General features: G+C 37.6%; 1 protein-coding gene across 2 annotated transcripts in view; it reads left to right on the top strand.

The window, feature by feature from the left end:
• Nucleotides 1–26,983, top strand: part of MIGA1 (mitoguardin 1) — a 109,722-nt gene that overhangs the window by 25,921 nt on the left and 56,818 nt on the right. For both annotated transcript variants that reach the window (XM_049875610.1, XM_049875609.1), the window contains exons 5-7: nucleotides 356–482; nucleotides 7,552–7,688; nucleotides 8,458–8,581. In XM_049875610.1, the coding sequence (XP_049731567.1) occupies nucleotides 356–482; nucleotides 7,552–7,688; nucleotides 8,458–8,581 (388 nt within the window). The remainder of the gene's footprint in view (nucleotides 1–355; nucleotides 483–7,551; nucleotides 7,689–8,457; nucleotides 8,582–26,983) is intronic.

A 26,983-nucleotide genomic window follows, 5' to 3' on the forward strand; every position in this document is an offset into this window, starting at 1 on the left:
AAAATTCTGAAAGGAAAATTAGCTCAAATCAAAGTAGGTATGGTTAAAATTTATAAGCAAATAATAAAAAAGTAAGCAATATAAAAATAATTGCATGATTTTTGATGGAAATGATTTATGTTCAGAATATTGTTCTTCTTGCATGCTTTTGAGTTTAGCATATTTAGATTCATAGGGCTCCTAAGTTTGATTGGATATAATAAGAATTTAAAATCAGAATTAGTTCTTCAGATGGAAATTACATGGATTGTTTTAGTAGGCATAGGATTTCTGTAAATAATTGTAAATAAAAAAGATCACAAAATGCTATCACAAGAGAGATTTTGAAGTAACTTTTTGTTGATCTTAATTTTAGGTCCAGAGTGGCAATTCATGTCATAGCTGTGCTTGTGGCAACTCTAATTCCTGGGACAAAGCAGATGAAGATGATATTAAACTTGTTAATATTCCTGTGACCACTCCTGAGAACTTATATTTGATGGGTAGGAATAACATGTCCAAGTTCTAAGATATTATACCCACATTTAATTTGAAACTAAAAAACATTGTATTGTTCTAATGGAAACAGCTATAATTTTAAAATGTTCTTTCATCTGTGAAACTCTGTTTACATAATATAACCCACACTATTAGTTTTCTGAAGCTACTGTAACAAATTACCATAAATTTAGGGCCTTCAACAACAGAAATTTATTCTTCCACAGCTCTGGAGGCCAGAAGTCTAAAATCAATATCACCAGGCCAAAGTCAAGGCATCTACAGGGCCATACTCCCTCTGGAGGCTCTAGGGGAGAATCTGTTCTTTGCCTCTTACAACTTCTGATGGCTGCCAGCATTTCTTGGATTGTGGCCGCATCATTCACTCTTTGCCTTCATAATCACATATCCTCTGTGTATATCAGGTCTCTCTTTGCCTCTCTTATAAAGACGTTTGTGATTGGGTTTAGGACCCACTGGATAATCCAAAGGGAGCTCTGGTGGTACAGTGGTTAAGTGCTTCGCTGCTAACCAAAAGGCCGGCTGTTTGAACCCACCAGCTACTCCTCAGGAGAAAGATGTGGCAGTCTGCTTCCGTAAAGATTTTCAGTCTTGAAAATCCTATGGGGCAAGTTCTGCTCTGTCCTATAGCATCACTGTGTTGGAATCCACTTGACAGCAAGGGTTTTGTTTGGGTTTGGATAACCCAAGATACTCTCTCCATGTTAAGGTCCTTAATTTATTCACATCTGCAAAGACCCTTTTTTCTTGTAAAGTAACATTTACATGGTTCAGGAATTAGGACCTGATATAATTGGGGTCCATTGTTCAGTTTACTACACCTACCTGACCTGATCTGTTACTGCTTATCTAATGAATCTATTGGAATACACTTCCTGTTCTGTTTTATCTAGATAACATTTGTATTCTTCTTATACTCAGGGAAGGTTTTAAACAGAGAGGGATTTGTGTTTCACATCTCAGTGTTCCTCTTGGCTTGGCATGAGTATGTCTAGGGAACCTCACTGGAGCCCTGGAGAAGAACTAGATAAACTTAATGCTGAATCAGAAGATTCAAATGTTTTTCCCTATTCTTTTCTATTCTATTTTAAGCTATCTTTTTGTTTTATTTTATTGTTAAAATATATGTAGCAAAACGTATGGTAGGTATCTCAACAATTTCTGCATTCTTCAAGTTGTGCAGCCATTCTTGCTTTCCTTTCCAAATTGTTCCCACCACCATTAACATATAAACTCAATGTTCCCTAAGCCAAAACTCCCCTTTCTCCCTTCTTCCCACTGCTATTAACTACTAATAATCTTTGGTTTCTATATATTTACCTCTTTGATGTAAGTGAGATCATATAATATTTGTCCATTTGCAACTGACTTACTTCGTTCTGTGTGGTGGTTTCAAGGTTCATCCATGTTGTGGTATACATTAAGACTTTGTTTCTTTTTATGGCTGAGTAGTATTCCATTGTATGTATATTCCACATTTTGTTTATTCATTGATCTGTTGATGGACACTTGGGTTGTTTCCACCTTTTAGCTATTGTGAAAAGTGCTGCAATGAACAATGGTGAATAGGTTTCCTGTTTCCATTCCTGCTTCACTTCTTCTAGGTATATACCGAGGATTGGCATTACTGGATCATATGGTTGTTCTGTGCTCAACTTTTTGAAGAACCAACAAACTTTTTCATAGTGGCTGTATCAGTTTATAAGGAACCCTGGTGGCACAATGGTTAAGAGTTTGGCTGCTAACTGAAAGGTCGTCGGTGTGAACCTACCAGGTGCTCCAAGGGAGAAAAGACCTGGTGATCTGCTTCTGTAAAGATTATAGCTCTGGAAACTCTACGGGGAAGTTCTACTCTGTCCAATAGGGTCACTATGAGTCAGACTCGACTTGATGGCAACGGGTTTTGTGCCATTTTACATTCCCAGTAGCAATGGATGAGAGTTTCAGTTTCTCCAAAACCTTGCCAACACCTGTTGTTTTTGTTTTTTTTAATTGCTGTCAGTCTAATAGGGATAAGGTGGTTATCTTGTTGTAGGTTGTAGTTTTGATTTGCATCTCTAATGCTAATGATGTTGCCTGTTTTTTCGTGTGCATGCTGCCATTTGATTATCCTTTTTGGCGAAATGTCTTTTCAGATCCTTTGCCCATTTTTTTATTGGGTTGTTTGTTTTTTTGTTATGTTGTAGAAGTTTTTTTTTTCTTGTTGCTTTTACTGAGAATATACACAGCAAAACATACACCAACTCAATAGTTTCCACATGTACAATTCACTGACATTGATTATTACGTTCACTGAGTTGTGCAACCATTCTCACCCTCCTTTTCTGAGTTGTTCCTTTCCCCATTAATATAAACTCACTACCCCCTAAGGAGTTGAATTTTTTTTTTTTTAATGTTTTTTGGATATTAGACCCATATTGGATATATGGTTCCCGAAAGTTTTCTTTCAATCTGTAGGTTGTCTTTTTATTTTTTATAAAATCCTTTGACGAACAAGGCTGTATTCCTTTTGATGGAAATGCATACTAAAAAAAAAAAAAAAACAAACAACTTTAGTTGTTGTTTTCTACTTCTGAAAAGCATTAACCAGTGAAAACCTTATGAATAGCAGTGGAACATTGTCTGATATAGTGCTGGAAGATGAGCCCCCCAGGTTGCAAGGCACTCAAAAGATGACTGGGGAAGAGCTGCTTCCTCAAAGTAGAGTCGACCTTAATGATGTGGATGCAGTAAAGCTTTCAGGACCTTCATTTGCTGATGTGGCATGACTCAAAATGAGAAGAAACAGCTGCAAACATCCATTAATATTCAGAACCTGGAATGTATGAGGTATGAATCTAGGAAAATTGGAAATCTTCAAAAATGAAATGGAATGCATAAACATTGATATCCTAAGCATTAGTGAGCTGAAATGGACTGGTATTGGCCATTTGAATCAGACAATCATATAGTCTACTATGCTGGGAATGACAACTCGAAGAGGAATGGTGTTGCATTCATTGTCAAAAAGAACGTTTCAAGATCTATCCTGAAGTACAATGCTGTCAGTGATAGGATAATATCCACACACCTACAAGGAAGACCAGTTAAGACAACTATTATTCAAATTTACACATCAACCATTAGGGCCAAAGATGAAGAAATGGAAGATTTTTATCAGCTGCTGCAGTCTGAAATTGGTCAAACATGCAATCAAGATGCATTGATAATTACTGGAGATTGGAATGCAAAAGTTGGAAACAAAGAAGAAGAATCAGTAGTTAGAAAATATGGCCTTGACGATAGAAACAAGGCTAGAGATCGAATGATAGAATTTTGCAAGACCAACGACTTCTTCATTACAAATACCTTCTTTTCACCAATATACACGACGACTATACATACGGACCTCGCCAGATGGAACACACAGAAATCAAATTGACTATATCTGTGGAAAGAGACGATGGAAAAGCTCAATATGATCAGTCAGAACAAGGCCAGGGGCTGACTGCGGAACAGACCATCAATTGCTCATATGCAAGTTCAAGCTGAAACTGAAGAAAATCAGAGTAAGTCCATGAAAGCCAATATATGACCTTGAATATATCCCACTTGAATTTAGACACCATCTAAAGAATAGATTTGATGCATTGAACACTAGTGACTGAAGACCAGACGAGTTGTGGAATGACATCAAGGACATCATCCATGAAGAAAGCAAGAGGTCACTGAAAAGGCAGGAAAGAAAGAAAAGACCAAGATGGATGTCAGAGGAGACTCTGAAACTTGCTCTTGAGCGTAGAGCAGCTAAAGCAAACGGAAGAATTGATGAAGTAAAAGAACTGAACAGAAGATTTCAAAGGACCTCTCGAGAAGACAAAATAAAGTATTATAATGACATGTGCAAAGAGCTGGAGATATAAAACCAAAAGGGAAAAACACGCTTGGCGTTTCTCAAGCTGAAAGAACTGAAGAAAAAATTCAAGCCTCGAGTTGCAATAGTGAAGGATTCCATGGGGAAAATATTAAATGATGCAGGAAGCATCAAAAGAAGATGGAAGGAATACACAGAGTCATTATACCAAAAAGAATTAGTCGATATTTAACCATTTCAAGAGATTTCATATGATCAGGAACCGATCGTACTGAAGGAAGAAGTCCAACCTGCTCTGAAGGCATTGGCAAAAAACAAGGCTCCAGGAATTGATGGAATATCAATTGAGATGTTTCAACAAACAGATGCAGCACTGGAGGTGCTCACTCATCTATGCCAAGAAATATGGAAAACAGCTTCCTGGCCAACTGATTGGAAGAGATCCATATTTTTGCCTATTCCCAAGTAAGGTGATCCAACCGAATGTGGAAATTATAGAACAATATCATTAATATCACATGCAAGCAAAATTCTGCTGAAGATTATTAAAAAAAAGCTGCAGCAGTATATCGACAGGGAACTGCCAGAAATTCAGGCCGGTTTCAGAAGAGGACGTGGAACCAGGGATATCATTGCTGATGTCAGCTGGATCCTGGCTGAAAGCAGAGAATACCAGAAGGATGTTTACCTGTGTTTTATTGATTATGCAAAGGCATTTGACTGTGTGGATCATAACAAACTATGGATAACACTGCAAAGAATGGGAATTCCAGAACACTTAATTGTGCTCCTGAGGAACCTTTACATAGATCAAGAGGCAGTTGTTCGGATAGAACAAGGGGATACTGATTGGTTTAAAGTCAGGAAAGGTGTGTGTCAGGGTTGTATTCTTTCACCATACCTATTTAATCTGTATGCTGAACAAATAATACGAGAAGCTGGACTATATGAAGAAGAACGGGGCATCAAGATTGGAGGAAGGCTCATTAACCTGCGTTATGCAGATGACACAACCTTGCTTGCTGAAAGTGAAGAGGACTTGAAGCACTTACTAATGAAGATCAAAGACCACAGCCTTCAGTATGGATTACATCTCAACATAAAGAAAACAAAAATCCTCACAACTGGACCAACGAGCAACATCATGATAAACAGAGAAAAGATTGAAGTTGTCAAGAATTTCATTTTACTTGGATCCACAATCAACAGCCACGGAAGCAGCAGTCAAGAAATCAAAAGACGCATTGCATTGGGCAAATCTGCTGCAAAGGACCTCATCAAAGTGTTGAAGAGCAAAGATGTCACCCTGAAGACTAAGATGTGCCTGACCCAAGCCATGGTATTTTCAATCACAACATATGCATGTGAAAGCTGGACAATGAATAAGGAAGACTGAAGAAGAGTTGATGCCTTTGAATTGTGGTGTTGGTGAAGAATATTGAATATACCATGGACTGCCAAAAGAACAAACAAATCTGTCTTAGAAGAAGTACAACTAGAATAGTCCTTAGAAGGAAGGATGGCTAGGCTGCATCTTACATACTTTGGACATGTTGTCAGGAGGGATGAGTCCCTGGAGAAGGACACCATGCTTGGCAGAGTACAGGGTCAGAGGAAAAGAAGAAGACCCTCAATGAGGTGGATTGACACAGTGGCTGCAACAATGAGCTCAAGCATAACAACGATTGTAATGGTGCAGGACCAGGCAATGTTTCGTTCTGTTGTGCATAGGGTCACTATGAGTCGGAACCGACTCATAGCGACTCTACGCACAACTGCCTGGAGTCTGAACGAAACACTGCCTGGTCCTACACCATTCTTAAAATCATTGTAATGCTTGAGCCGTTGTTGTAGTCACTGTGTCAGTCCACCTCGTTGAGGGTCTTCCTCTTTTCTGCTGACCCTGTACTTTGCCAAGCTTGATGTCCTTGAACTTTACTGTGGCCCTGAACAATTCAAAGTAAAGGGAAGATAATTTGGCAGAAGGACTGTGAGCTTCTGAATGCATTCCCATACTCCAGAGGTAGTTAAAGACTACTATCTCTAGAGGTATCACAGTACGTACTCCTGCCTGTAGGGAAAGATGTAAGAGTAGTTCTCTGCCACCTTTTCCAAAGATCTCTGGACAATTAAGCTCTCTGTGATTCTAGATTATTCTCGCTGTATCTAGTAAACCTACATTCACAGCTTCTGTTAGAATATTGAATGTTAGAATTTAAAATAAATAGAGCAAAGCTAGAGAAACTTCAGGGAGTGAGAACATCTTGTTTTAGGTTATAGTTTCTCTAGATAACTGAAATATTCATGAGTTTTAGAGGAGAGGGCTTCTTTAATAGGGTTTTTTTTTTAACTGGGGTACCTTAAAAACATCTTGAGAATGACTTACTCAGATTCTTAAACAGCTTTCATAGATCTTTTTCATTTATATGTCTAGAAAAATTGAAGTTTTTAAATATTCTGATTTTGTTTGAAATGTATAATTATTTTTATAAGCTGTTTTTTTATTTGGAGAAAAAGAAGCACATACTCATTTTCCCATAAAAGCTTTCGGTTGGCAGGGGTATGGAATTCCTACTTGAACTATAATCTGGTCTTTCCAGTAGTCTTATGGATTCTTAATGCTGGTGCAACAGTTATCCATCCAAATCCACAAAGTGGCATCATAATAATTTAGGGCACTATTTGGGGAAAAAATGGTGGAAAATACTTTATTCTGGAGTTCTCTGCTCTTTCGCCTTGGCTCCTTCTTCTCTCTCCTTAGAACCTCTTCTAAAGCTGCTGGCTTCTGGTAAATGCGTTACTTTTTTCTACTATCAGTTTTCTTTTTAATTTAGGGGGATAGCTTAAAAGATAGTCATTTGACTATCAATATGAGCTATTTTTATTCTATTTCTGATCAATTCATAGCATTGTTTTAGAAGAATCCCAAGAACCATATACATTTGAATTACATTGAAAGAAAATAGTAACATCGGCTGTTTTCTCTCTCATTTTTGGTTGACTAGAACTGTAGGCCCAGGATATATTGGGAAATTAAGATTCTACTATGAAGTGATATAAGTATAAAATTCTTCTTTAGAACCAAAATTATAGTCAGACTCTGCCACCAAGGATAACTGTATGAAAACATTCCAGACCCGAAGGATTTTATTTTGGTATTGGTTTTGCTTATTCACAGTTGTTCTGTTCTCGATTTTTAGGAATGGAATTGTTTGAAGAGGCATTGCGTCGATGGGAACAAGCTCTAACTTTTCGTAACAGACAGGCTGAAGATGAAGCAAGTTGTAGTTCCATTAAACTGGGTGCAGGAGATGCCATTGCTGAAGAAAATGTAGATGTAAGGGTAATTTATTTTAAAGTGATCTTCATAGTATTAGAAGAATCAGACTATTTTAGCTGTTGGTTCAGTATACTTGGTTTCTGTGGCATTGAATAGAACTCCTTCCCTACTCAGGATTATGTAATGTATTTCTTTTTTGTTGTTGTTGTTCACTTAGCTGTTAAACACCAAATTTGCAGTGCATCATCAAGTTTCCTGACTTTCCTAGGATACATAGAATATGCAGAGGTGATTTCTATAGGAACTTTTGAAAATCTGTTCTGTACTTTGGGTTTAATTAAGTGCTGTTATATTCGTAAAAGTCACATAGAGATAAAACTGAAAGATTTTTCCTTATTAATTATCTAGGCCAGTAGTTCTCAAAGTTGAGTATCCTCAGAATCACATGGAGGGCTTGTTAAAACAAAGAGCTGAGGGTCTTATCCCCAGGCTTGCTGGCTCAGGAGGCCTGGGGTGGGTCGCTGGATCCTGAATTTCTAACAAGTTTGCAGTTGATTCTGATGCTGCTGTTTCAGGGACCACACTTTGAGAACTCTTAAATCTGACAAAAAGAAACTGAATCCCTTGAAAACTGAGATGATTTTACTAAAGACCCGGATAAAACCTAATCTTCCTGACTTCTACTGCAGTATTCTTTCTACCGCCCAACACTAGTTTTTTTTTAATATCCCTCACTTTCCCTGCCTTTCATTTAAAAATGGAAAATGTTTGGAATTTTAACATTAGAATCTAATATTTGCTCTGTGTACTTTTTCTCTCCTGCTAGGATATTATTAGTTCTGAGTTTATCCATAAACTTGAAGCTCTGCTGCAAAGAGCATATCGTCTTCAAGAGGAATTCGAAGCCACCCTTGGGGCATCTGATCCTAATTCACTTGCTAATGATATTGGTAAGATGGATATTTTAAATGTTTTTTATGAAATGTATACATTTAAAATATGTGATTTTCTTTTATTTTCTTAGAATCTTCTGCTTAAGTGTCTTATGTCTTAATAGATTAGATATTTTAGGAAAGATCCAAGAGAAAAAAATTGTCATATTTATTGGGTTTTTAAGTTTCAGTTTTAGTTTTCAAGTGAACTTAATGCCCTTAAGGTATTATTTAAGTATTTATAGTAGGTGGTACTGTGACATGCTTGTTATCAAGACATGTCCTTTTATGCCAAAGACATGCTATATTAAAGATCATCAGTTTACTTTAAAAATACATTCTAAATGAAACAACCTCAGTGAAAGTACTAGAGGAAGGAAAAAAAAAAAAGCAGTAATATTAAAATAGTACAGGTATGCACCACCTCAGAAACGTGCATGTAGCTCATGACATGCATTTAAACTATTTAAAAAAATTGTACTTCTTGGGCCTCACTTTAATTACAGGTTAGCTTTTGATGTAAGTAGTCAATACATATATTATTATGTGCCACTACCTTTGTTTCCTGTTTTTAAGAGAAAAGAACTTTAAGAAGACTTCTTAAGTGAAGTCTTGGAAGGAGTAAATGATTAAAATGACTCCTGGACTTCTCTAATTGCAGCCAAAGAATGAAATAAGGCAAAAATATAGTACATCTTTTTTTGTCAAAAATAATTTAAGTCTTTTTATTATGAGGAGAATTGTTGCTTTCCAATAAAGAAAAAAAATTATTAATTTTTTCCAAATTTATTTTTGAACATGAAGCACTGGTAGTGGCTGCATTTTGAGATGTTTACATCTCTGTATATTTTGAATTTAAATAAAAAGATTCTGTTTATATTAGAATTATGAGTTACTGTCAATATATCATAATCAGGGTGATATAACCTCTTTCCATTAAGTTTGGTCTTTGCTTTTTCATACCATTATTGTCACTAAAAAATATTCATTAAAACTTGAGCATGTTTTCATAGTTTTTTTTTTCTATTAACTAGTTGCTGTTCTGTTAAGTTGACTCTGCCTCATGGTAACCCTTTGTCATAGTAGAACTGTGCTCCATAGGGTTTTCAGTGGCACATTTTTTGGAAGTAGATCACCAGGCCTTTCTTTCAAGGTCCCTTTGGGTAGATCTGAACTGCTGACCTTTTGGTTAGCAGCCAAGTGCTTAATCGTTTGTACTACCCAAGGATTCCTCTCTGTTGTTAGCATAAAGTTATGACATACCTAGGAAATCTCAGGCCAGGAAAAAAGTAGACAGTATTCATGTCAACAAACATATTTTGTCAAGCCTTATTTGTTTCGTTCTGCAGTTTCTCTTGTAACTTTTATTAGAATGGTATTTATCATACTAAAAAAAACAAACCTATTGCCATCAAGTTGATTCTGACTTATAGTGACCCTATAGGACAGAGTAGAACTGCCCCATAGGGTTTCCAAGGCTGTAAATATTTATGGAAGCAGACTGCCACATCTTTCTCCCTCAGAGCAGCTGGTGGAATCAAACTGCCAGCCTTTCAGTTAGCAGCCATGTGCTTAACCACTGCACCACCAGGGCTCCTTGTATTTATGATAGTAAATAGGAGGAAGAACAGAGAAAGGAACTTTAAGAGAACTCAGATGAAAAATAGGAATGGAACAACTAGAAAAGGGAAAAGTGGTTAAGTGACAAAAGAAAAGAAGTGGGAATTAACTGTGAATATAAAGAGGGGAGAGCCTCTGAGACTTGTCATAGTGACCCTATGTACAACAGAACAAAGCAACTGCCTCGTCCTGTACCATCCTCACAGCCGTTGCTATGTTTGAGCCTTTTGTTGCAGCCACAGGGTCAGTCCATCTCGCTGAGGGTCCATCCTCCTTTTCGCTGACTCTCTACTTTACCAAGCATGATATCCTTCTCCAGGGAATGGTCCCTCCTGATAACATGTCTGAAGTATCTAAGTTACTTGATATTAATCAAAATTGCAAGAAGTTAGTTAACTCTCCTCATTCTGTAAATCCAAATTCATTTCACACACTCAGTTTATATTATTGAAAGGCAACTTATAGTTAGTAGTCATAAATCAAGAGACCCTAAAAAATGCCTTTCAAGGCTCAGGGCTAAATTTAAACTAAGTATTGATATGATTTCAATGAATGCTTTATTGTTTTAGAATTTACTTTGTCTAATTTGATGAAATTAATTTTTTTTACTTAAGAATTTTTTATGCTTTCAAGGCTAGAGGATTCCTTAACAGTCATCAAATCTGTGTGTTTTCCACTTGTGCTTAATATCTAATTTTTTTTACTGTCTTAGTCATCTAGTGCTGCTATAACAAAAATACCACAAGTGGATGGCTTTAACAAAGAGAAATTTATTCTCTCTCTGTCTAGTAGGCTACAGGTCTGAATTCAGGGCATCAGCCCCGGGGGAAGGCTTTCTCTCTCTGTCAGCTCTGAAGGAAGGTCCTTGTCATCAATCTTCCCTTGGTCTGGGAGCATCTCAGCACAGAAAGCTCAGGTCGAAAGGACGCATTCTGCTCCTGGCGGTGCTTTCTCTGTGGTATGGGGTCCCCATGTCTGTCTGCTTGCTTCTGCCTTTTTTATCTCAAAAGAGATTGGCTTAAGACACTATCTTGAGACCTCATCAATATAACTGCCACTAATCCATCTTATTACATCATAGTGATAGGATTTACAATACCTAGGGAAATCAAATCAGAAGATAAAATGGTAGACAATCATACTATCATACAAGGGAATCATGACCTAGCTAAGTTGACAGATATTTTTTGGGGACACAATTCAATCCATGACAGCTACCATTGTTTGCATGTTTCCATGTATCAGGCCCTTCGTTAAGTACTTACATGCATCACGGAAACCCTGGTGGTGTAGTGGTTAAGAGCTACAGCTGCTAATCAAAAGGTCGGCAGTTCAAACCTGCCAGACGCTACTTGGAAAATGCCCCTATGGGGCAGTTCTACTCCCTCCTATAGGGTCGGTATGAGTCAGAATTGACTCGACGGCTACGGATTCAGGTTATATGCATCATAGCTCATTCCCTGCATCAGAAACTGTCTTAGTTATCTAGTGCTGCTATAACAGAAATACAAACAGAAATTAATTTTCTCAGTTTAGGAGGCTAGGGGTCCATATTCAGGGCATCAGCTCTAGGGTAAGGCTTGCTCTATCTCTGTCCTCTCTGGGGGAATGTCAGGTCCTTGTGTCTCTTTTCAGTTTCTGTTACTCGGTCCCTTATCCGTCTTCATGTGGCGTGGTATCTGTCTTCCCCCATCTGTGCTTCTTTGCTTCTGTTCTTAACATGCTCTTTTTATATCTAAAAAGTGATTGGTTTAAGACACATCCCACTGATATGGTCTCATTAACATAATAAAGAAAACCCTGTTCCCAAATGGGATTACATACACAAATATAAGGGTCAGGAATTACAATGCATATTTGGGGAACATAATTCAATCTATAACAGGAACTCTTCTAAGTAAAGATTATCACATTTAATCCTCACAACAGCTCTTATGTGATAAATGCTAGTTAAAAAAAAATAGTTACTATCCCCATATTTTAGGTGGGAAAAGTGAGACAAAGAGACATTAAGTAACTTGCCAGGGTCACATAGCTATTAAGTGGCAGAACCTAACTTTGGACCCACAAACTGGCTTCAGAATCCATAGTCTTAGAACCATGCTATACTGCCTCATCACTTATATACAACAGACATCTTTGAATGGGAGGATTGCTGTGAATTTTTTGTGGCATACTGGCAAAGCTTCCTATAGGATTGTGGTAACCCTACAGCTGCCAAAATAAGGAAACTTATTTCTAATGGTGGATTTTCCTTTACTTTTTAATTTTTTCCTTCCTGCATAGATACGTGGTGACCTAGAGTTACCCGATGCATCTTTCCTTCTCCCACAGGTTTTAATAAATTCACCAGGGCCCTCTAGGCAGATCTCACGGATTTTGTAGAAAGAAGTTACCGAGGTTTAATCCAAGAACAAGAGTCCAGCTACTTATTTACCTGAAGTAAAGGAGGAGGGCCCTGCTGTGTCAGCTAAGCTTTAATGAGTTACTCTGCCAGGTTGCCGTTTGGCCTGTGTCTGCATAAAGCCAAAAGCACAGACTCTGGATTCGGAGTTACTGAATTGAAAGCCTAGCTTTACCTCTTACCGGCTGTGTGATTATGTTAACTTGTCTAAGTCTGAGCTTCCTCCTCTGCAAAATGGGCATATGTTTTACCTATTTTATAAAGGAATTATGAGGATTAAATGAAATAATGCTTTTATATAATCATTTCCCTAAAGTGCTAGGAAAAGGGTACCAAGGTGTATTGGCTTGGAATTTGGAGCTTCTCTGGGCACCCTCAGGAAGACCAGCATTTTACCTTGCGTGTCTTCGGCTTTGCTTTTCTGTTCTTATTCCACCTGTCTGATCCTGTATTTGCCAACTTCAAGATATTCTTTAAAATTTCTAGTCCACTGATACCCTTTCTTGTTTTCCAATGATACTATAATTTTCTTCATGAAAAAAAAATTTTTTTGGTCATTTTTAATGGATCTTTGGGAAGAAAGGAGATGCCTATGTTCAGCCACTTACACTTTAGATGTAATTGTAACAGTCCCTAAGGATTACATTAATTTTTCTAAAGTCGTTAATGTTAAGTTTATGGTTAACTAAAACTTGTTTTTCTTTATTATTGTTAGAGATTTGTTACGGCTAAGCTACATCTTCCTTCATTTTTTTCCTGTACAGTTGTTTTTTGGACCCTAGGTTTATAAACATTGTATTTATTTTTATTACTAAATTGTTATTGCTGAGTCATTGTTCTGATGTGTCAAGATAGTTTTAGATTTTGATTTGATAATTAGTGTATTAATTATCCCTCTCAGTTTTGTGCCACTACTTTTCTCAGTGTCTCATCAATAGTCTCATTGGAAACAATAATAAAAAATGTTTAAGTGGACAGGGCCAAAATCAGAGACTTGAGGCATGACAACATTCATTAGGTTTCAAAGAATCATTAAGACACTTTGTGTCAACCAGCTATAAATTCAACCAATTCCACGTTTTTTCATCTTGATCATAAAGATCATAATTTAAAATACATCATGCCAAAATGTGTGTGTATTTGTCTACTTAACTGGTAATTTAGGAAAATGTAGTCATTTTTTTTTTTTTCAAAAGAGGCTATTACCAATTGACATTCTTAGAAATGTTACGCTGAGCTTTTTTGCAGGTAGGTATTTAGTGTCAAAGAGTCGCAACTGGGTTTATACTCACCTACGGGTCATCTTTGTTTTGGAACGCACATATCAGGTTTTTTTTTTTTTTTTTTTTTTTTTTTGAGTATGCTAGTGCCTCCCAAAACCAAAACCCAAACCACTGCTGTTGAGTTGATTCTGACTCATAGTGACCCCATAGGGTTTCCAAGACTAAATCTTTATGGAAGCAGACTGACACATTATTCTCCCGCAGAGCTGCTGGTGGTTTTGAACCACCAATCTTTTGGTTGTTCTACTGGGACTCCTATATTGCTAGTGCCTCAGCAAATCTTATTTCACTAATTTGGAATTCAAAATTTAAACAGGGCTGTACTTAGTTCTCTGCTAACCAAAAGGTTGGCAGTTTGAATCCACCAGCTGCTCTTTGGAAGCCCTATGGGTCAGTTCTACTCTGTTCTATAGGGTCGCTATGAGTCAGAATTGACTTGACAGCAATGAGTTTGGTTTTGTTTTATAATTAATTTTAAGGAGCCCTAGTGGCAGAGCGGTTAAAGCACTAGGCTGCAGTCTTAGGCTGGCTTCTCTAGAGAAGCAAAACCAGTGAAGCGTGTGTGTGTATATATATATATATATTTGGGGGACACACACACACAAACACGTACATATGTAGAGGGAGATTTATCTCAAGGAAATGACTCACACAGTTGTAGAGACTGGCAAGTCCCAAGTCTGTGGATCAGGCATTAGGTTAGAGGCTTCTCTTGACTCATATAGCTGCAGGGGCTGACAAACCCAAGATCCACAGGTCAGACAACAGGCTGTGAAGGCCGACAAATCCAGGATCAGCAGATATGACAGCAGGCTGCTGGCCCAAGTCCCAAGAGCTGGAGGTCAGATGCTGACAAGCCGAATGCAGGGTCCAGAGCGGAGCAAAAGCCAGTGAGCTTTGCCAGAAAGTCCACATATATTGGATGTGGGCCACACCCCCAAAGAAACTCTGTTTCAACTGATTGTCTACTCATAGCAGGTCTCATCATGGAGGTGATTACATTGTAACAGATCTCATCATGGGGGCAATTATGTTATATCGGATCTCATCGTGGAAGTTATTAAATCATTACGTGACTACCAAACTATATCATAACTGCCAAACCACTGAGAATCATGGCCCAGCCAAGTTGACACACAGTCTTAACTATCACAACTGCTAATCGAAAGGTTGGTGGGTCTAACCCACCAGCCACTGTGCAGGAGAAAAGACCTGGACATCTGCTACCATAAAGATTACAGCCCAGAAAACCCTATGGGGCAGTCACTATGAGTTGGAATTGACTTGACGGCAATGGATTTGGTTTGACTGGTACTTAATTTTACGTTAGTGCTATCTCTAAAAAGGAGTCCCGTGGTGCAGTGGTTAAACCACTTGGCTGCTAACCAAAAAGGTTGGTAGTTCGAACCCACCAGCCACTCTGAGGGAGAAAGATGTAGCGGTCTGGTCCCATAAAGATTTACAGCCTAGGAAACCTTATGGGGCAGTTCTACCCTGTCCTATGAGGTTGCTATGAGTCTGAATCGACTCAATGGCACACAGCAACAACAACTATCTATGGAAAGATAATTTGCCAAGTTAACATTATGGACAAGATTATAGGAGAACTTTATAAGTCCTCTCAGAATGCAGGGTTCTTTGAGCAAGTTTAAAATGGCCTTAGCATTCTTCAGATAACAATGTGTATATTGCAAGTAAACAATATGTGTTCTCTTTTTTAAAAAATAGCAGGTCCAAGAAACTTGAGTTGTCAGTATTTGTGAGCTATTTGGGTTACTTTAGATAAAAAGGTGAAGTTAAAAAAATATATTTTTTGGAAAACATACAGTATAGTTTTAAAACATGGATTGAGGTTATGGTGGTACAACTCTATAAATGTACTAGAACTATTGTATGCTTAAAATGGGTGAATTTTGTAATATGTAAATTATACTTCAATAAAGTTGTTAAAAATGCAGTATCATTGCTGGTAAGCTAATTTTAAGTAAGTGAATTTTTGTGAATTTGAAATAGTGCAAAATAACACTTTATACTAAAGATTTTAAATAATGCGGATCTTAAAAAAATTTTTTTTTAATTAATCAAGAATTTAATTTCAAAGCTGGCAGGCCAGGTGCACTATAATCCACATTTACCCTGTGGCCACATGGTGGTGCCACTTGAGCTGCTAACAAGAAATACTTGTTATCCTTTGTTAATATCCTATGAACCATTCCACTGTTAACATGCATGAGAACTTCTGCAAGTGGTTTGGTGATTACTGTGCTGTTATATTTACTCTCATTGTTAAATTTAAAATGTTTTTTAATATTCTGTAACACTGTCATCCACATTGTCACTAAATTAAATGTGATGCAGACTGTAAAGAAGATCAAATAACCGTGAGTATTCCTGCTATAAATTTAACAGAACATTCTAGAAATATTAGCGCTAATGCTGATTTTAAAAAAAAAAAGAGCAACATTAAAGCAAGAGCACTTTTATTTTTAAAATGAAGACGTTCTGGCAACCTGGCTTTAAAATCACAACCCCAAAATGCACCTCTAAGTGAAGCTATCATCTGTGTTACAGTAGGAAACAGCTTCTGTTGTTTGGGGAGGAGGTGATAGTGATACCACAAGTATTTTTGTTTTAAAAGCATACTTAAACCAGGTTTATAGTCATTTATTGTGCTTTAAAAGTATTCTTGAAAGGAGAAAGACAGAACATTTGTTGTAAGCTACTTCAACCCATCTTGACACTTATTTCTATAAGAAAATAGCTTTGAATTAGGCAGGATTTGAATTATATTTTAAGGAATGCATTCCTCACATAAAATGTAACCAGCCTGTATTCTCTGATTTGTTTTTTGTCGTATTTTATGCCGGCATTTCCTTAACAATTCTGAATTAGTGAGTCATTTATTGAATATACCTCTAAGCTGTTATGGCACTAAAAGTTTATTCCTGGCTCAAACAGTAGTTATTTGTTCTGTTTAGCTTATATTAGGAGTCCAGCAGTCACAAACAAATGAAACAAAGATTTGAATTAGTTCTCTGCTAATGAAAAGTTTTCCTTACTTACTAAGAGGTTTAGTGTTAAACATGGGGTGTTGAAATCACTAGAGGGCACACTTTTTATCTACGTATTGGATGCCTCTGACTCATAAATGCCATTCTGTACTGCTTGTAGCACTGGGAGTTAAATTTAGGTCAACACGTTTTCTCTGGCATGTTCTGTATACACCTGCTACTGTAACTCAGACTCCAAAAGAGCTTGGAGTTCATACACAGGGATTTAAAATCACGTTAGTATAAATTTCCATTACCATGCAGGTTCTTCTAGCTAACAGCATCTAGACGTGTTAAGTTTATTCGTAGTTTGTTTTCCAGAGAATTATTAAATTATAATTAATAAATTATAATTTTATTATTGTAATTTTTAAAATCTCAACCAAAAACTTCAATATGATTTCAATTAAGACAGTATATCTTAGTGGTTAAGAACATGGACTTTGGAATCAAACAAACATGAGTTTAAGTCCTAGCTCTACCATTCTTATTAGCTATGAGACTTTGAGCAAGCCTTGAACTTTCTAAGACTCAGACTTCATCTGTAAGATAGAAGGAGATACTAGGATGAACTTTATATAACTGTGAGGATTAAATGAGTTAATGCTTATATTGCATTTGGCATAGGCACATAGTAAACACTTGTCTTCTGGTTCTAGCTGCCATCATATTGATTCTGACTCAAGTCAACTCCATGAGTGTTAGAGTAGAACTATGCTCCATAGGGTTTTCAGTGGCTGATTTTTTGGAAGTAGATTGCCAAGCCTTTCTTCTGAGGCATCTCTGGGTAGACTCAAATCTTCAACCTTTTGATTAGTGGCAGAGCAATTAACCATTTGTACCACCCAGGGAATCAAAACACTTGTTATCTATTCATTACGACAGTTACATTCTAGCAGTTTGAAAAGGCTTGTCCTAAGATTATTTAAAAATTGCATTGTTACAAGTAAAATGGGTGTCACGTGTTCATAACTTGTTTTACAATGGTATTGTTAAATCATATCATCTAAGTAACGTTAATTTTTTTCTGGGAATGAATTTGATATTTTTTATAATAATACTGTAAATTTGTATTTAGTGAAATAAGATATTTAAGCCATGTTTAAAGTTATTTATTTGAGAAATTTTAAAAAGACACTACTTTCTTTGTTAGAAAAGAAAAATGTCATCTGAAGGGTTGGAAAAGTAGATTTAGTTTATATTATTTCCTTGATCCCTGATCTTGTCATATGCATAGAAGGAAAACAAAAAATAATAATGGATATACTTCCTCTTTCCAGCACATCCAATTATTTATAGCATTCTGTCAATTCTGCCTCCATGATATAGTTCTCATCCACTTTCTTCTCTGCACCTGCATTATATTTTGCTCAGACTATTTTAATAATCTCCTAATTGGGTTCCTGCCTCCAGTCTTTCACCCCGTTTAATACATCTCCACATTGTTCCTGGAGTTAGCTTCTTGGTGCACCAAACCAAAAACCAAACCCAGTGCTATCGAGTCAATTCCGACTCATAGCGACCCTATAGGACAGAGTAGAATTGCCTCATAGAGTTTCCAAGGAGCGCCTGGCGGATTTGAACTGCCGACCCTTTGTTTAGCAGTCTTAACACTTAACCACTGCGCCACCAGGGTTTCCTGTTGGTGCACAGCTCTCTGTTTTGTCACTCACAGGCTCTCATCCCTTTTCCAACCTGTTTTGTTACTGTTTCCCCCATATGCCAGTTAGACTGAACAAGGTCTCTACCACAACTGAAATTCTCTAAGATTTTAATACTGTGATTAACTCCATGTGTTTATTAAGTGTTCCTTGTTTTTATTTTTCCATTCTTTTGCCGATGCTGTTTCTTTGCATGATTCAGCAAGCTCTGAACCATTTTTTTCTGCAACCCTATTCGAGCATACTTCTTCCGTGTATTCTCTGATTTTTTAAGCCAGAGAAATCTCTTATACCTTTCTCTGTTCCTTGATAATGGCATTTTTGATGCTATGGAGTACAATTTACAGACTCATCTCTCACTCTCTGGACTCTGAGTAAATTGATAACACACAAAAAGAGCCAGGTATTGATTATAAAACAGTGTTAACTTTATTTTGAACTTTTTCTCCTAATGGCCGGATTGAAGGATATAGTATGGCTTCCTATAATTTCCTCCATTCCTTCAAAAAATTTTTCTGGAGAGGAGCTGGGAATGCAGAGCAAATTCTTAGCACACTTACCCAGCCAGCTGCATAGGGATTCCCTGCCTGCCTTACAATCCTTGCCAACACTCTATCCAACTCAAGAGAATGAGATCCAGCAAAAAGTGATGGGTTTGCAGACCAGACTTTTCTCTGTAAGAATGAGAGCAGTAATGCACACCAAGAGGCAGATCCTTGCAGTTGTTTTTAGGTGTCGTCAAGTATTGACCCTATGTATAACAGAACAAAACACTGCCCAGTCCTGCGCCATCCTCATGATATGGCTATGTTTGAGCCCACTGTCGCAGACACTGTGTCAATCCATCTCATTGAGTATTTCCCCCTTTTCACTGGCCCTCTACCAAGTATGATGTCCTTCTCTGGTGACTGTTCCCTCCTAGTAACATGTTCAAAGAATGTGATATGAAGTCTTGCCATCTTTGCCTCTAAGAAGCACTCTGGCTGTACTTCTTCCGAGATAGATTTGTTCTTTCTTCTGGCAGTTCCATGGTATATTCAATATTCTTCAACAACACCATAATTCAAAGGCGTCAATTCTTCTTCAGCCTTCCTTATTCATTGTCCAGCTTTCACAGACATATGAGGCAATTAAAAATATCATGGCTTGGAACAGGTGCACTTTAGTCCTCAAAGTGACACCTTTGCTTTTTAACACTTTAAGGAGTTTTTTTTTTTTTTTTAATTAATTTTTATTAAGCTTCAAGTGAACATTTACCATTCCAATCAGTCTGTCACATGTAGGTTTACATACATCTTACTCCCTTCTCCCACTTGCTCTCCCCCTATTGAGTCAGCCCTTTCAGTCTCTCGTTTCGTGCCAGTTTTGCCATCTTCCCTCTCTCTCTATCTTCCCATCCCCCCTCCAGTCAAGAGTTGCCAACACACTCTCCAGTGTCCACCTGATTTAATTAGCTCACTCTTCATCAGCATCTCTCTCCCCCCCACTGACCAGTCCTTTTCATGCCTGATGATTTGTCTTCGGGGATGGTTCCTGTCCTGTGCCATCAGAAGTTCTGGGGAGCATTGTCTCTGGGATTCCTCTAGTCGCAGTCATACCATTAGGTATGGTCTTTTCATGAGAATTTGGGGTCTGTATCCCATTGGTCTCCTGCTCCCTCAGGAGTTGTCTGTTGTGCTCCCTGACAGGGCAGACATCAATTGTGGCCGGGCACCAACTAGTTCTTCTGGCCTCAGGATAATGTAGGTCTCTGGTTCATGTGGCCCTTTCTGTCTCTTGGGTTCTTAGTTGTCGCGTGACCGTGGTGTTCTTCCTTTGCCTTTGCTCCAGGTGGGTTGAGACCAATTGATGTATCTTAGATGGCCGCTTGTTGGCATTTAGGACCCCAGGCGCTACAATTCAAAGTGGGATGCAGAATGTTTTCATAATAGAATTATTTTGCCCATTGACTTAGAAGTCCCCTCAAACCAAGTTCCCCAGACCCCAGCCCCTGCTTTAAGGAGTTCTTTTACAGCAGATTTGCCCAGTGCAATACAATATTTGATTTCCTGACTGCTGCTTCCGTGGGCGTTGATTGTGGATCCAAGTAAAATGAAATCCTTAATAACTTCAGTCTTTTCTCCATTCATCATGATGCCGCTTATTGGTCCAATTGTGAGGACTTTCGTTTCCTTTATACTGAGGTATAATCCATACTGAAGGCTGTGCTCTTTGAGCTTCATCAGTAAGTGCTTCAAGTCCTCTTCCCTTTCAGCAAGCAAGGTTGTGTCATCTGCTTATTGCAAATTGTTAATGAGTCTTCCACTAATTCTGATGCCGTATTCTTCATTTAGTCCAGCTTCTCTAATTATTGCTTAGTATACAGATTGAATAAGTATGGTGAAAGGATATAACCCTAACACACACCCTTCCTGACTTTAAACCATGCAGCATCCCCTTGTTCTGTTCGAATGACTGCCACTTGATCTATGTACAGGTTCCTCATGAGCATAATTTAAGAGTTCTGGAATTCCCATTCTGTACAATGGTATCCATAATTTGTTATAATCCACACAGTCAAATGCCTTTGCATAGTTAATAAAACACAGGTAAACGTCTTTCTGGTATTCTCTTCTTTCAGCCAGGATCTATCTGACACCTACAATGTTATCCCTGGTTTCACATCCTCTTCTGAATCTGTCTTGACTATCTGGCAGTTCCCTGTCAATATACTGCTGCATCCACTTTTGAATGATCTTCAGCAAAATTTTACTTATATGTGATCTTAATGATAATTTACACATTCTGTTGAATCATCTTTCTTTGGAATAGGCACAAATATGGATCTTTCCCAGTTGGTTGGCCAGGTAGCTGACTTCCAAATTTCTTGGCATAGATGAGTAAGCATCTCCAGCATTGCATCCCTTTTTTGAAACATCTCAATTGGTATTCCACCAATTCCTGGAGCCTTGTTTTTTGCCAGTGCCTTCAGTGTAGCTTGGACTTCTTCCTTCAGTATCATCATCGGTTCTTGATTCTATGATACCTCCTGAAATGGCTGAACGTCAACCAGTTCTTTTTGGTACAGTGACTCTGTGTATTCCTTCCATCTGCTTTTGATGCTTCCTGCATCGTTCAACATTTTGCCCACAGAATCTTTCAGAATTGTAACACCAGGCTTAAATTTTTGCTTCAGCTCATTCAGCTTGAGAAATTTCAAGCATGCTCTTCTCTTTTGGTTTTCAAACTCCAGGTCTTTGCATATTTCATTATAATATTTTACTTTGTCTTTTGTAGCTGCCCTTTGAAATCTGCTTAGCTCTTTTACTTCATCATTTCTTCCATTCACTTTAGCTACTCAGCGTTCAAGAGCAAGTTTCAGAGTCTCTTCTGACATCCATTTTGGTCTTTTCTTTCTTTCCTGTCTTTTTAATGACCTTTTGCTTTCAGCTTGAATTTGCACAGAAGCAATTGATGGTCTGTTCCATAGTCAGCCCCTGGCCTTGTTCTGACTGATGATATTGATCTTTTTCATCTTCTCTTTCCACACATGTAGTCTATTTGATTCCTGCGTTTTCCATCCAGTGAGGTCCGCATGTATAAAAATGTTAAAAAAAGGTATTTGCAATGAATAAGTCATTCATCTTGCAAAATTCTGTCATGTGCTCTCTGGCATCATTTCTATCACCAAGGCCATATTTTCCAACTACTGATCCTTCTTCTTTGTTTCAAAGTAGTTAAGTTCTTTTCCCACAAGGAGGAGCTTATGCAAAGGTGAAGAAAACAACATGTTAAACCAGTATAGCCTTTCTTAGAGGATGTCCTTCAATTCCCACGTGAAATAGTATGGAGAGGTTTAATGATTTCCTCAATGGCATTGATTACTTTTGAAAGTACATTATAATTATTAACATATTTATTCCATTACATTAGACCTTAAGCTCCTTGTGGGCAGAGGCATATTTAATTCTTGTATTCTTTTAAATGTAGTACAGTATAGATACTCAGTAGGTTTGTGGGTCTTAACCCGGGTGTTTGTCAAGATCACTTTTTAGCTTTCAAACAACATGGGTTCCTAGGGTCCATTCAGGGTTAGTGAGTTTGAAACTCTGAGTTTGGGACTCAGTCATCTGTGTTTTTATAGGTTGGCTGGTGATTCTCATGTGCATTTCTATTTAAGAGGTTTGAATGATAGATATATGAATAGACAGGTGAATGATGGATAAGATAGACAAGATGGGTGACATTAAGATTTTCTACACTAAGTTTGAATAAATTAGTCTTATAATTTCACTTTATTATTAAATACAGAACTGTATTTTTAAAGAAGTATAAGTATAACCAGAACTAATTTCTTCAAAAAATACAAGAGGGAAATAAAACGTATGGCTCGAGCCTGTTTGCATTTCAGCCTTACATGTATAGCTAGAGCACTGCTACCAGTAAGTTTTTTTCTCTGTATGAAAACTGCAGAAAGTGCTAGCAATTTGATCACTTTCCTCCTTTCTCTTTCTTTCCTTTTTTTCTTCAATCCTCAATAGCTATAAGTTTTTTTTTTTTTTTATAAAGTTCCCATGCCCTTTCCTTTTCTATAGAATCAAAGTCCAGGCATAAGGAAAAGTGTAGAGAATATCTTAAAAAGTTTTGTCAAATGCTAACATTTTTGCCCTACGTGCTTCAGAGTTTTTCAGATGAAGAACTCTGTTATTGCAGATATACTTGCAGAACTCTATAAACATTTTTTTTCGGTCTCTCCCTTTCCAGAGGTCATTATCTTGTATATACATGTGCAAACAATGTTTCAGTGAACATACTTACATGTGTCTCTTCGGTCTCTCCCTTTCCAGAGGTCATTATCTTGTATATACATGTGCAAACAATGTTTCAGTGAACATACTTACATGTGTCTCTTCGGTCTCTCCCTTTCCAGAGGTCATTATCTTGTATATACATGTGCAAACAATGTTTCAGTGAACATACTTACATGTGTCTCTTCGGTCTCTCCCTTTCCAGAGGTCATTATCTTGTATATACATGTGCAAACAATGTTTCAGTGAACATACTTACATGTGTAGATTACAGATGTTCTTCTGGGTGGTTTTTAAACTAGTGGCTGTGATCCATTAGTGAGCCATGAAATCAGTGTAGTGGGTTGCAGTTAACCTTTAAAAATATTTATATATATATATGTCGTGGTGCGTTCTGTCTATCTGTCATCTACCTATCTTGATATGTAAACTGGGTCTCAGTATACATTTCTTACTTTGAGTTATGGACAAACAAGAATGACAGCTACTGCTTTTGAAGTAGAATTGATTGATTGTCACTTGTGCTGGTCATCAGCTTTAGTAGATACTGCCAAATTGCTCTCTAGAGTATTTGTACCAATTTAAACTCCTATCCGTAGTATATCAGAGTTCCTTCTTCTCATATTCTTATTTCGTTTAGGTCTGTCTGGTTGTATATCAGTATTTTTAATTTTAATGTTACCACATTTATTAGCTTTTTTCCTTTATGGTTTGTGCTTTCCAGATTGAATTATTTTACGTTTGTAACTTTTTGTTTTTTTCGCTAATGGAATGTGTGCTGAATCATTGAGTGTTAATAATCGTTTGTTATGTAATAAGATGGTTTTTATAAATATTATGTGATACACATAATTACCAGTGACTCTGAAGGTAAGATAGGTAGAATGAGGCATTGTCAGGTAGAGAATTTCTAAAGCTTGTTCAGCCATGTATTTTTCCATTTCTGAAAAAAAGAAGTGTTTCAGGAAAAGGTAATTCCAGGATCAGCAAAACCAGGATAATACAAATGTCACACCCCCAGACCAACTTATGAGGATACACAAGGGGAGACATTGCATAATTCCAGCCTCTTGTAAAAATAAAGCCCCAAAAGGAAGTGCTGCCGTGGGAACATCACCACTGCAATAAATTACTTCTTACTGCAAAACAAGTACTTAGAGCTCAGAAACCAGAAGATAGATCCTAAAGGACTGCAGAAAACATACACGCAGTATGTCAAAGGTGCTACAATGGGTGTTTACGTTGCATCTCGCCTAAAAATAAGTTTTTCACTTAAGTATTACCTGATTCCAACTTGAATAGTACCTAATGCCGAAAACCACACCTTCCCAGTAACACAAAAAGCCACTGCCTTCCAGTCAGTTCCATCTCATAGCCACCCAATACGGTTTCCAAGGCTGTAAATCCCTATCTAAGGAGACTGCCACATCTTTCTCCTGAGGAGTCACTGGTGGTTTCAAACCACTGATCTTTTGGTTAGCAGTCAATTGCTTTAACCACTGCACCACCAGGGCTCCTAAAAAGACAAAGGAAACAGTGAATCTACTTACAAGCCTTATCTCGCTGTACAGAGGGCAAAAGAGACAAAAGTCACCCACAGCCACTCTTCCTGGCTGTAGCACCTCCTGCAATAACTTCTTAGCACAGCAACATGGCACCAACGAACTTCCTCCCGGGTTACGCAGTTACAAGAGTCCCAGCCCTGACACCGGCATGCTTTATAAGGGGTACAAAAGCATACTAAGAAACCACAGAGGTGGGAAATGTAAACGGTACTTATATATATCAAAACCAAACCCGTTGTCGCTGAGTCCGTTACGACTCATAGCAACTGTATAGGACAGGGTAGAAACTGCCCCCTAGAGTTTCCAAGGAATGCCTGGTGGATTTGAACTGCCCACCTTTTGGTTAGCAGTGATAGCTCTTAACCACTTCACCATCAGGGTTTCCAATATACCAGTAGACATGAAAATGTTAAGAAAGTGCAAAGATAATTCTTCTGTGTTTTCTTTGGAAAGTTTTAAAGTTTTTCTCTTCATATTTAGGCCTTTAATATGCCTGGAGTTGATTTTTTGTATATATTAATTTCAAAAATAATTTGAGAAACTAGTTGCCTCAGTACCATTTTTTGAATAATGTATCCTTTTCTTGCTGATTTGAAATACCTTCTCTGTTGTTGATCAAGATTCCTCATTTGTGTATCTTTTCTGAGCTCTGTATTTCATTATACTGATCTTTTTGTCTTTTCCTGTATTGGTTTCACAATGTCTTAATTACTATAACTCTGTAAGTCTTAACACCTGCCAGGGTGAGTTTGTTCAGTATGCTCTTTTTTAAATATCGCCTTGGCTATCCTTTTGTTGTTAGTTGCCATTGAGTTGGCTCCAATTCATGGAGACCCTATGTACAACATAATGAGACATTGCCAGTTCTGTACCATCTTCATGGTTGCTGGCATGTTTGAGTTCATTGTTGCAGCCATGTAGTGCCTTCCAACCTAGGAGGCTCATCTTCCAGCACTATATTTTTGTTAGCTGCTATTGAATCAGCTCCCAGCTCGTGGCTACCCCATGTACACGGAAGAAGAAACTGCCTGATCCTGTGCCCTTCCCGTGATTAGTTGCGGATAGGGCTATTGTGATCCATACAGTTTTCCTTGGCTGATTTTTGACAGTAGATCACCAGGCCTTTCTTCCTAGCTTGTCTTAGTCTGGAAGCTACACTGAAGCCTGTTCAGCATCATAGCAGCACAAAAATCTCCACTGACAGATGGGTTGTTGTTGAATATGAGATACATTGGCCGAGAATCAAACCCAAGTTTCCCAGCACTATATCTGACAATATTCTGTTGTGATCTAGAGGGTTTTCATTGGCTAATTTTTGGAAGTAGATCACCAGGCCTTTTTTCTAGTCCGTCTTTGTCTGGAAGCTCTACTGAAACCTGTCCACCGTGGGTGACCCTGCTGGTATTTCAAATACTGGTGGCATAGCTTCCAGCATCATCGCAACACACAAGACAACCGTAGACAAACTGACAGATGAACAGTGATGTCTATTCTTAGCCCTTTGCTTTTCCACATGAAGTGTAGTACAACATGTCAAGTTTCATGAAAAACCTTCGTGGGGTTTTGATTATTCCATTGCGCTTATAGGTTAGTTTGTGGGAGAATTTATATCTTCATAATATTAATCTTTTTCTGTAAGCATGGTATGATTCTTAATTTATTTAAATCTTTTATATCTTTAATGTTTTATGATTTTCTCCATAAGGGTCTTTCATATCTTTATCCCTAGGTCCCCTATAGGTTTGTTGGCATTGTAAATGATATCTTTTTAAAATTTATCATTTTCTTTTTTTATATATAATTTTATTTATTTTGTTGCTGTTGAGAATATATACAGCAAAACATACGCCAATTCAACAGTTTCTATGTGTACCATTTAGTGACATTGATTACATTCTTTGAGTTGTGTAACCATTCTCTTCCTCCTTTTCTAAGTTGTTCCTCCCTGTCATGATTGAATTGTGTCCCCCAAAAATGTGTGTCAACTTGCCTAGGCCATGATTCCCAGTATTGTGTGATTGTCTACCATTTTGTCATCTGATGTGATTTT

Source organism: Elephas maximus, chromosome 3, assembly GCF_024166365.1.
Source record: "Elephas maximus indicus isolate mEleMax1 chromosome 3, mEleMax1 primary haplotype, whole genome shotgun sequence".
Lineage (NCBI taxonomy): Eukaryota > Metazoa > Chordata > Mammalia > Proboscidea > Elephantidae > Elephas > Elephas maximus.